General features: G+C 34.8%; 1 protein-coding gene across 1 annotated transcript in view; it reads right to left on the bottom strand.

The window, feature by feature from the left end:
• Nucleotides 1-7,411: 7,411 nt before the first annotated feature.
• Nucleotides 7,412-12,488, bottom strand: part of ccbe1 (collagen and calcium binding EGF domains 1) — a 68,478-nt gene continuing 63,401 nt past the window's right edge. Inside the window, exons 11-12 of the mRNA XM_056258303.1 lie at nucleotides 10,704-10,739; nucleotides 7,412-7,843 (exon numbers count right to left, since the gene is read on the bottom strand). Of these exons, the coding sequence (XP_056114278.1) occupies nucleotides 7,583-7,843; nucleotides 10,704-10,739 (297 nt within the window). The 3' untranslated portion in view covers nucleotides 7,412-7,582. The remainder of the gene's footprint in view (nucleotides 7,844-10,703; nucleotides 10,740-12,488) is intronic.

Below are 12,488 nucleotides of genomic sequence, written 5' to 3'. Positions count from 1 at the left end.
ACACACACACACACACACACACACACACACACACACACACACACACACACACACACACACACACACATGTTGGTGCAACAGCATTATGAGGACTCTCCATAGGCGTAATGGTTTTTATACCGTAAAAACTATATATTCTATCCCCCTACACTGCCCCTATCCCTAAACCTACCCATCACAGGAGACATGCAGCATTTTTAATTTTTAAATAAAACATTGTTTTTTATGTTTTTTAAGCCATTTGATTTATGAGGACTTTTGAAATGTCCTCATAAACCACCCATAAGTTGTAATACCAGTGTAATACACATGTCATTATACAAATTTGTGTCCTCATAAATCACATAAACCAACTCACACACACACACATTTTTATATATGATATTTGTCATATATATATATATATATAACAATACATAGTTTAAATTAGTATATATCTATATTATATATATATATTAATTTAAACTATGTATTGTTGACATATATAAATATATGTGTATGTGTGTGTTAAATGTAATATTTATATACATTTAACTTTATACATAAATCAGATGAAATATAAAATAAAAAATATATAGGCCTATATGAATAAAAAATACAAAAGTATTTTAAAATAGGCCCTAAGTGAAAATTAAGTTTCAAAAAGTTACATCAATATATACATACAAATAATCAGGATAAAAATACATATACTGTATATATATAAACAATGAACATAAAATATATGTATTTTTCAAAAGTATTTTAAAATATGTGTCAATTTAATGAAGTGTTAGTACTTCTTCGATGTCTTATGGCACCTATTTTATCGCGAGTGTGTTTGAGAGTGTGTGTCTACATAAAGCAATAGTGCCCTTTGTGTGTGGTGTTTTGAGCACTCAAACATTACCTTAAAGTGGCTCAACATGGTCCTGTGTGTGTGTGTGTGTGTGTGTGTGTGTGTGGAGTGCTCTCTCATTATCTGTCCAAACTAAAGAGCATTCACCGGAGAGGCCGTGCCCTGCTCTTATTTACCGACACACGAAAAACGAAAGGTTCCAAACAATATGGAAAGGATTCCTTTATCCTCACAAGTGCTCGCCATCTCCTCCACCTCTGAATGTCCCCCCTTTTCAGATACCTGCACGGAAGAAGAAGAAGAAAAAAAGAAGAATAAGAAGAGAAATTCACGACAAAAGGATATCCTCAACTTTCCTCAGCGGCCCCCTCGCAGAGATGGAGGGCCTAGTTTAAGACCTTTATTTGTGTAAAACCTCTCATTAACTCCGCTCATGCTGTCTCCCTCGGCCTGCTGTGGTTTAAGTAGTGCGCTTTGCAAAAAAAAAAAAAAAAAGCTACCAATTAGTCACCCATCAGCTCCAATTAGAAGAGACAAAACCTGTATAAAGATAACTCAACGAGAGCGGCCCGACGCCGAGCTCTCCTTCCCCAGTGTACCCTCCTCTCCCTCTGTAAGAGCCCAGTGTTGTCGAGATGGGAAGCCAGGCCTCCCAGGAGTCTCAGAAGGAGGGCTATTCAGCCCCTATACCTGTTTACGGCTTCTAAAGCGTTCGGCTTGCACACAATCGGCCTTTGTCCTCCCGGTGCTTCCTTTAACTTAGGCCTCAACAAGAGCAAGCTTTCACTAGCACTCTCTTTCTTTTCCGTGGAGTGAAGAGAGAGAGGGGGAGAGAAAAAAAAAATGAGCTGAAGGAGTGGCTTTCGCCTCATTAAAATTGAATTTGCACTGTCCTGTAATTACATGGGAGGGCAACAATGTATTTCTTCCCCTCAATGAAGGTTTTTTGGGGCAGTTAATTTGGTGCTTGCGTTTAATCTCTTGAAGGCATTAATTAGCGCGGAGTGAAACCCTAATTTCCTCCGTCGTCGTCGGTGCTGTTCGCCTGCAAGTTTTCCCTCCCGTTCTTCCCCAAACCGAGGCCAGGCAAGCAAGCGCCGTTAATAAAATTACCTCATTAATGACTTTTATTCTAGCACAGTGACTCATTCAGGATCTGCCATTAAGCATTAGCTTGATGCTGTTTGAACGGGGCCCGGGATGGGGGGCCCCGGGGAGGGGCCGCATTCACTTTCACTTGTGTGTTTTCCTTCATAGTGGGCAGTTCTAAATAATGAGGAAGGCAGCCAGTGAGATATAATTAGGAACAAGGGGGCACTTCAGCAAATATTTGAAATCTTTTAAGACTGGCTCTTGTACACTGTCCATTAATTACTTCCAGATGGGATTTCGGGGAATATTTCTGGGCAGAATAATGTCCTGTTCACCTCCTCCCTTGCCCAGCCACTCTTTCTAGAATTTGAAGACATTGTTTGTTACACGCAGCTTTTCTTTTTTTGGTTAACAATGCTGGTGTGTTAAATGTGACTGCCCCAAAATGAACTTTTTGGGCAAGAGGAAAAATTTCATTAATAACTTTATTAACACAACATTTCCGATTCTTAAAGGGACAGTCCAACCAAAAATTACATTTCTGTCATCATTTTTTCAACTTCATGTCATTTCAAACCTGTATGACTTACTTCTGTAGAATTAAATAGTTTTTGTGTCTCTGTGTGTGTGTATAATGAAATTCATCAACACGTCGGTAATTAAAGGTTAATTCTTACGTGAACTATCCCTTTAAGTTGGGATTTATAGTTTAAAATGGAAAAAGATCCTTTGACATGTTTCAGTGATATTATTAATAAAATGGTATTTTAATATAAGAGGTTAGTTGTCACACAGGAAGCTGTCACAAAGGTTCAAAAGTTTTGGGTCAAATGTTTAGGTTTTATGTTTTTGAAAGAAGTCTCTTATGTTCATAGGCTGCATTTATTTGATAAAGATTACAGTAAAAATGGTAATATTGAGAAAAATGATTACAATTTAAAATAGCTGTTTTCTATTTTAACATATTTTAAATTGTAATTTTATTCTTATGATGTCAAAACTGAATTTTCAGCATCATTAGGCCTACTCCTTTTTATTTTGCTGGTCAAGAAACATTTCTTAATATTATGTTGAAAACAGTTGTGCTGCTTAACATTTTGGTGGAAATTGTGATTCCCCCCCCCAGGGGACTCTTTGATAAATAGAAAGTTTAAAATAACATAATTTATTTGAAATAGAAATAATTTCTATCAATGTAAAAGTCTTTACTGTCACATTGATTTAATGCATCCTTGCTGAATAAAATGATTAATTTCCTTAAATAAATAAATACAATTACTGAATTCAAACTTTTGAACAGTAGGCTATAGCATGACTCTGCTAAGTGAGCTAAACACAGTTGGACCAGTTTAAACCAGCTATATAGGACCAGCAAACCACCGTAGTCTGGATCAGCATTTTTAGCAGGTTAAACCTACATTACTGGGATAATTATTAGTATAAACATATCTAAATGGACTTTAAAAATATAACTTTAATGGGATGGACTTTAATTACAGTCTGGGGAACTGGGGCGCAAAACCTTTCAAAAGAGAGACATGGAAAGGGTGTTAGCCTAACACTGTTAGGCTTTTGAGAGGAGATAATTGGGACCAGATATGAACACGGATTGATTTTGGGAGATTGTGCCACCCGGAATACAAGCCAACGCAGTCCTGAATGAGCTTCGTTGTGCCAATAACAATCGCGAACAGGTTGAGATGGAAAGGGGGAGTTACGTCAGCTAGCCTACATCTCCATCCAAAGTAACCACAACCAGCTCTAAAATATCGAAATAAGAGCAGTTAAAAAAAAAAAAAAAAATAGTTCTTAAGCAATTGCTTCTTGTCTGTGGCTTATTTTGTATTTTTTTTTTTTTTTTTTTTTTGATCTATAGCATGTAACGCAAATTAAGGGAAAACAAACAGTTCTGAATGTGTTTGGAAAAGTGGCATGAAAGGCAATAAACACTCATTTAAGCTATTGTCTATTTACAATACATACATTTATTACAGGACATTTATTATTAGATTTAATTGCTTGAGTGAAGTGCTTGCAAGGCATTTTGTGAGCACGCGCTCCACCTGATTATCTCATTAGGACGCGGGAAATGAAGACACAAAGAATAATGGTATTCAAAAGAGCTGTTCAGTCTTACAATGAAGTGATAATTGTACTCAGTGTCAGTGTAACAAATTAGAATCATAACTTTTCACCAACTTTCATTTTAAGGTTTGTCATAATCATTTGCTGAACCCTAACAAATTCTGGAGATTGTGTGTTGTTGCTGCCATCTTGTGGAGAACAGCCACCTCACAGCATTCAGCGGTAGAGCATTGAAATACACCGCTGCTGCCATCTAGTGAAAATAAAATAAAATAAAATAAAATAAAATAAAATAAAATACATCCAGGCTGAGAATACATTGATGATTATATGAGAGTGGTTATAATTAAATGAAATTTAGGATTCAAATCTTGCAATCTTGTGGAGAACAGCCACCTCACAGCATTCAGCGGTAGAGCATTGAAATACACCGCTGCTGCCATCTAGTGAAAATAAAATAAAATAAAATACATCCAGGCTGAGAATACATTGATGATTATATGAGAGTGGTTATAATTAAATGAAATTTAGGATTCAAATTTCAAAAACAGAAACAAAGTCAGAGTGCAGTTTAAACTTATTTCTCTTCTTCTGTTTAGGTTAAATCCAGTCTGACTTATTCACTTTCTAACGGCTATTTCAGCAAAATTCTTGGCTGTCCTTTCTCTTTGAACCTTTTGTATTATATTATCATTTTTCCTCATATAATGTATAATTGATTAACGTTATATATATTGAAAATATTCCAAATAAATGTGTGTAAAATGTCTCAAAGGAAATAAAAGGCCCTTGTTACATCCATACATGCATCATAAATTATGAAAACTGTAAATATATGGTAAAATAAAATGGCATACAACTCTCAGTGTTAAATTTACACAGTGTTTGCCAGAGTGTATATAATCTGGTGTGGATTATATAAACATTGACAGTGTTCATTTAACACATGGGGTTTTCACAATTAAACTGTGTAATGTGGATTTATTTTTCATTCACAATTTGCAAAAGAGATCAAGTACCATAAAAACACACATCTAATTCTTGTGATACGTCATTCTTTAATAAAAGGTAATGTTAACTTAAACTGGCCAACTCCAAACTTTCATATTAATCTTTTAACTTGGTCAAATCAAAATATTGTCTTTGTCCTTCACATAGTACTCACAGCAAGTTATTCTTTTCTCATTGGAAACGATGTTTTGATGAAGTTTGTATAACTGGCCTACAGGGTGAACTGGCCGCAGTTGTTGGCTGGTTCCTTCAGACAGCTTCCCTTCACGGGCCATTACTGAGCAGCTCTCACAGGGATCAGTACAATTTAACCATGAAATGTGGAGAGGAAAAAAAAGTGTTAGAATCAGACGAGTGCCCGACTGTGGGAATGTGGGTAAGAGGTCAGTCAAGCATGTTTGGAGCCGATTTACAAGCTTCAACTGGCAGAATTGACCACTGAATTAGTACCGCTACCTTAACTAGGAAACAGATTTTCTTTAAGAGACAGGTTATCTTTGTGGCATGTATGCTGTACATTTTGATTGGATGATATTTCAGATCACACTGCATTGAATACTGTATCCCACAATGCAATGCGCTTGACTTGACCTTCCATTTCCAGTGTGATGGATGGCTTAACAGCATTATTTTCAACACCAATAATAATAATAAATGTTTTTTGAGCAGCAAATCAACTGATTTAAAATGATTTCTGAAGAAAGGGATTGTGTGACTCTGAAGACTGGAGTATATATGGCATTTTAAAACATTAAAACAGAAAAGTTATTTTATATTGTAATATTTCACAATACAATTTTTAATCAAATAAATGCAACATTGGTGAGCATAAGATACTTTTTATGGGACCCAAACTTTAGAGTGGTAATGTATATTGTTATACCGGTATTTATTTAATTATATTAAGTGTAATTAATTATATAATATCATTTACAATATCATTTAATCTAGTATAAAAGAAGTGGCAGATATTACCTCCGATTCATTTGTCACACTGGAAACGGAAGGCCAAGGTGACAGGCACCAACTACTCACTGGTATTCCACAGGGATCGGTATTCGGACCACTTTTATTTTACCTCGTGTTCCAGTTTTACAAGGCCCTCAGAGTGTTTACAGACAGCCTGTCCCAGGGTTCCTCAGTCATGTCAACACCTATGGAAAATAGAACCTACAGAAGATGCAGAAGCAGTTATGCGTGATCTTGTTTTCCTCAGAGATAAATGAGTGTACAGGAAGGTCAAATGCCAATGGCGTTCCATAGCTGTGATCCGCTTCATGAACTGTGAGGGGGAATACAAAGAGAGAGTTCAAAGACGTCAGAGTGTTTTTATATGCGAGGATGACAGAGAAAAACAGCTGTTGGTCCCACTGCAAAATCTCAAAATGAAAACTCACACTAAATGGCCTCCATTACTGCTGAATAATGGGTGTGAACTAAGCGTCTGTTTTCATAATGCTGATATGTTGGCCTGGATTTGAAGTGTGACTAATAAAGAGTAAACTCGAAGAAACATCTAAATTGGACTCAGTTTTGTGTGTAGACAGAGTTTGTTTTCATCGTCTATTTTCATAAAAGCTAAACAAATTTCCACAATGTGTGTGGTACTGCTATTATCATGATATCAAGGGTTAATGATGCAAATTTAGTCAAGTAAGCTAAATTATATAAGTAAAATATTATAGTTATATGCATTGTATACACATACCATCCAAAGTTTGGGCTCAGTAAGAATTTTTTTTATGTTTTTGAAAGAATGCTCACCAAGACTGGATTTATTTGATGAAAAATACATGAAAAACAGTATTGTGGGGAATATTACAGCAATTTATAACTATTTTCAATTTTCCTGTGATGGCAAAGCTGAATTTTCAGCATCATTACTCCAGTCTTCAGTGTCACATAATCCTTCAGAAATCATTCTAATAGGCTGATTATTATTATGATTATCATCAATGTTGAAAACAGTTGTGCTGTTTTTGTTAAAACAGTAATATATATTTTTTCACGATTCTTTAATGAATATGTTCTTTAATGAATATGTTGAATGTGTTCTTGCTGAATAAAAGTTTTTTTTTTTCAAACAATACTGGCCCAAAACATACTTGCCCCAAACTTTTGAACAGTTGTGCACTGCATGTTTTATAGTTTTAAAATGCGTAATATTTGAAACAATCCAATAAATTAAACTTCATACCTTTTTGGACTTAAGTTGGAAATGATCCTAACTTCAACTTACAATGATTAATGTATAAATATATCTTCATAAAAACTATAATAATTTTTTTTTAGAGAAATATTTTTTGACCTACAAAGAAATTAGCGGTTAAGAAGAACACCTATTAGTTATTTTGGTAGACAAATGACACATTCAAAATGCCCAAATTACAAAAATGTACATCCTTTATGTTATAAAAATAGAGATTTCATACAATGAAATACATTCAGCCTTTTTTCAGCGAGTATACAGTTAAATAGCAGTCATTCTGTGATATTTACAATACTCATTCTCTCTTTAATCAGTTCTTTCTTTCAGTTCTGACTCTGAGGACAGTCTCAAATTGGCCAACCAGGATTGTTTAAGGTCCGGGGCAATTTCCTCTTTCTGGTGCTCTTGGGGGGGCTCTGGGGTTTGTAGTCTTCTCCGGAGCCGAAGTCCAGACTTTCCTGGGTATCCCTCCAGTTGTCTGGGGCAGACGGGAAGTCCTCTCCCGAGGAGTGCAACGGTCTGCTGAACACTTTGTTCTGCAACTCTGCGATGTCGTTACGAATGTCAGCCATCATGAGTAACAGGAAGTCAAAGGATCCTGGCGGGCCCTGAAAACGCAAACACATCATCATCACATGAACGTCGCTGGAGTAAGAATTGTCCCAAATCCTCAGGATTAATAGAAATGGGCATAAAGCACTCATGTAAAAATACAGATGAGTCACATTTTCAACACACTGGCTCTCTTTCTGTATGTCTAAATTACTGAGTTGTTCCTCTCTTACTGTGGAGCTTGGGCAGATATAATGACAGAACAAATGGTTGATAGATAGAAATACAGAACAAACGACAGACAGATAGAATGATAGAACAAACGATAGATAGAACGACAGAACAAACAATAGATTGATATAACATCAGAACAAACGATTGATAGACATAACAATTGAACAAATGATTGATGGATAGAAATACAGAGCAAACTATAGATAGATATAATGACAGAACAAACGGTTGATAGATAGAAATACAGAACAAACGACAGATAGATAGAACGACAAACGATAGATAGAACGGCAAACGAAAAATAGATCGAACAACATAAACGGTAGAACGATATAATGACAGAACAAACGGTTGATAGAATGACAAACGATTGATAGATAAATCGGGAGAACAAACGATAGATAGAAATACAGAACAAACGTTAGTTAGAACGACAGAACAAACGATAGATAGAAATACAGAACAAACGTTAGTTAGAACGACAGAACAAACGATAGTTAGAACGACAGAACAAACGATAGATAGAAATACAGAACAAACGTTAGTTAGAACGACAGAACAAACGATAGATAGAAATACAGAACAAACGTTAGTTAGAACGACAGAACAAACGATAGATAGAACGACAGAACAAACGATAGATAGAACGACAGAACAAACGATAGATAGAAATACAGAACAAACGTTAGTTAGAACGACAGAACAAACGATAGTTAGAACGACAGAACAAACGATAGATAGAAATACAGAACAAACGTTAGTTAGAACGACAGAACAAACGATAGATAGAACGACAGAACAAACGATAGATAGAACGACAGAACAAACGATAGATAGAAATACAGAACAAACGATAGTTAGAACGACAGAACAAACGATAGTTAGAACGACAGAACAAACGATAGATAGAAATACAGAACAAACGTTAGTTAGAACGACAGAACAAACAACAGATAGAAATACAGAACAAACGATAGTTAGAACGACAGAACAAACGATAGATAGAACGACAGAACAAACGATAGATAGAACGACAGAACAAACGATAGATAGAAATACAGAACAAACGATAGTTAGAACGACAGAACAAACGATAGTTAGAACGACAGAACAAACGATAGATAGAAATACAGAACAAACGTTAGTTAGAACGACAGAACAAACAACAGATAGAAATACAGAACAAACGATAGTTAGAACGACAGAACAAACAATAGATAGAAATACAGAACAAACGATAGTTAGAACGACAGAACAAACAATAGATAGAAATACAGAACAAACGATAGTTAGAACGACAGAACAAACAATAGATAGAAATACAGAACAAACGATAGTTAGAACGACAGAACAAACGATAGATAGAAATACAGAACAAACGTTAGTTAGAACGACAGAACAAACAACAGATAGAAATACAGAACAAACGATAGTTAGAACGACAGAACAAACAATAGATAGAAATACAGAACAAACGTTAGTTAGAACGACAGAACAAACAATAGATAGAAATACAGAACAAACGTTAGTTAGAACGACAGAACAAACGTTAGTTAGAACGACAGAACAAACGATAGATAGAACGACAGAACAAACGATAGATAGAAATACAGAACAAACGATAGTTAGAACGACAGAACAAACAATAGATAGAAATACAGAACAAACGTTAGTTAGAACGACAGAACAAACGATAGATAGAAATACAGAACAAACGATAGTTAGAACGACAGAACAAACAATAGATAGAAATACAGAACAAACGTTAGTTAGAACGACAGAACAAACGATAGATAGAAATACAGAACAAACGTTAGTTAGAACGACAGAACAAACAATAGATAGAAATACAGAACAAACGATAGTTAGAACGACAGAACAAACGATAGATAGAAATACAGAACAAACGATAGTTAGAACGACAGAACAAACAATAGATAGAAATACAGAACAAACGTTAGTTAGAACGACAGAACAAACGATAGATAGAAATACAGAACAAACGATAGATAGAATGACAGAACAAACGATAGAAATACAAAACAAACGATAGATATAACAACAGAACAAACGATTGATAGATATATATATAACAACGGAACAAATGATAGATAGATAGAATAACAGAACAAACGACAGATAGAATGAGAAACAAAAGATAAATAGAACAACATAAACAATAAATAGATAGATAGATCTATTTTCAGTGATTTTGCAGGCATTATTTTAGAATAGCAAAATATTTACGTACAGAATTAATTTTAAACGTAACAATATTAAACAAATAAATATTGTTAGGAAAAAAAAGATTATTTAAATGACAAGGGTAGAGACCAAAAACACGAGTTGGCTTTGATATAAATGCCACAGATAATTTAAATATATAATCAAAAATATAATACTTTTTTAATACATTTATAATAATAATTGTTTTGCTATTACTGATGCTAAGCTGCATGGCACAGTTTGCAAGGGTTAGAGATTTTGGGTCTTTTTCAAGAAAAACAAATCTTCTAGACTTGATTTTGTGAATAATCACACTAAGATGTCCGCTTTAGTCCTTTGAGAGAGAGACATGCAGATGAAAGCTGATCAAAGGTGAGAGTGAGAGAGGCTAACACAGACAAATATATTCCAGACATAAGAACCATGAGAGAAAGTGCCATGATAAGAAGTTCTTACTGGAGGTCCGGAAGGGCCGGGAACCCCTTTCTCTCCCTGGAGAAACCAAACAAATATTTGGGTTAGCAGGATTACAGTAAAGAAGCCATGAGAAGTCCAACAGGACAGTTATTGCCCGCTATCTCTCAGTAACATGATCGCACGTGAGAAAACAAGCCATCGCTAGTCAAAATCAAACGTCTCTACTCCATCGTTCAGCATCTCAAACGCCAGCGAATGAATCACTACACAATACAGTTTAACTGGTACATAAAACCAAAAGACAGCGATGGGTTTATTCAGCATCACGAATGCTATCTGAGCACTCTTTCTGCGCCCCATTTGACGCTGGTCTATAGCTCATTTGGGGTGAGGTATGGCAGTGGGTACCACAAAGACAGACGTTGTGAGATTTTGACCCCTCTGTGGGGATTATGTAGGGTCAGAGTTCACGTAGAGGTAGTAAGCGGCCCAGATGTTTTTAATTTGTAGATACAAAACCAGAAAAACACACTATACACACATACTACACGCGGATCAACCTTGAACCTCTCCGTGCACATACATGTTGAAAAACAAACACAATGGAAAAGCATGCTTGTATAGCAGTTCACCTAAGGCCTGAGACATACTTGACACACTAGCGGTCAAAAGTTTGGAATAATTATGATTTTTAAAAAATGTTTTTGAAAGAAGTCCCTTATGCTCACCAATTAAGGCAAAAACTTCAATATGGTGAAATATTATTATTATTATAGGTTTATATTATATGCTAATTTGCTGCTCAAGAAACATTTTTTATTATGATCAGTGTTGGAACAGCTGCTTAAAATTTTGTGGAAACCTTGATAAATATTTTAGTATGCTTTGATAAATTGATTTAGGTGAACATTTATTTAAAATAATAGAAATCTTTTGTAACATCATAAATGTCTTTACTGTCACTTTTGATCAACTTAATGCATCCTTGCTGAATAAAATGATTAATTTCTTTCTTTTTTTTTATATTACTTACCCGAAACTTTTGAATGATGGTGTTTTACAGTTTCAATAAACATTTAAATTGTAATAATATTAAACAATATTACTTTTTTTTTTTAAAGTAGATTTTTACTATAAATGCAGCCTTAAATAATATTCTTCTTTCAAAAACATAAGCTCCCCCTTCCCCCCTTCGCAACTTTAAAGGCTGCAACAGTGAAGTGTTTACTTCTGAAATCAGTTTTCTCTTTTAGATCAATTACAGTCACGGTGGGACAATCAATCTGGTTAAAGTTACTTAAACTGACGACATATTTATAGCTAGCTACCTGAATAATAGCATCCGGTTTAATGGCACAGGATTTGAAGGCCACCTTTTACATCCACAGTAATGCAAAAATAAACTTTGTGTACTTGCAATGTTTTGAACAAGCATTTGCTCATGTATTTGTTTGCCTGTAGATAATTAAACCATTTCTGATTTAATTTCTCAGTTATTTTTAGTGGATTTTAATGTCTGTGAACCAGTCTCCAAGTCTAGCATTGATGGCTTTAAGTGATACAATTACTCAATTATAATGTAACATGAACAACCTTGTAATTTAGTTCCATAATTTGATATAATAGTTGGCAAAACAGACAATTTTTACCATTGTGCTTGTTTTTAATATTGTTTGTAGACTGAGCTAGCAGATCACATGTAACGGCAGTATACTTGATTTACATGTGATGACATAGACCTTTAATATATCTGTAGTTCACAAACTTTGACAGTTATATAATAGTATACAATATGATAAATACGATAATATAAATATGATATCA

The sequence above is a fragment of the Rhinichthys klamathensis genome, unplaced genomic scaffold (assembly GCF_029890125.1).
Source record: "Rhinichthys klamathensis goyatoka isolate OS25496 unplaced genomic scaffold, OSU_Roscu_1.1 h1tg000150l_1, whole genome shotgun sequence".
Taxonomy (NCBI): domain Eukaryota; kingdom Metazoa; phylum Chordata; class Actinopteri; order Cypriniformes; family Leuciscidae; genus Rhinichthys; species Rhinichthys klamathensis.
The sequence above is the reverse complement of the archived record's forward strand: the minus strand, read 5'-3'. Positions and strand labels throughout refer to the sequence as shown.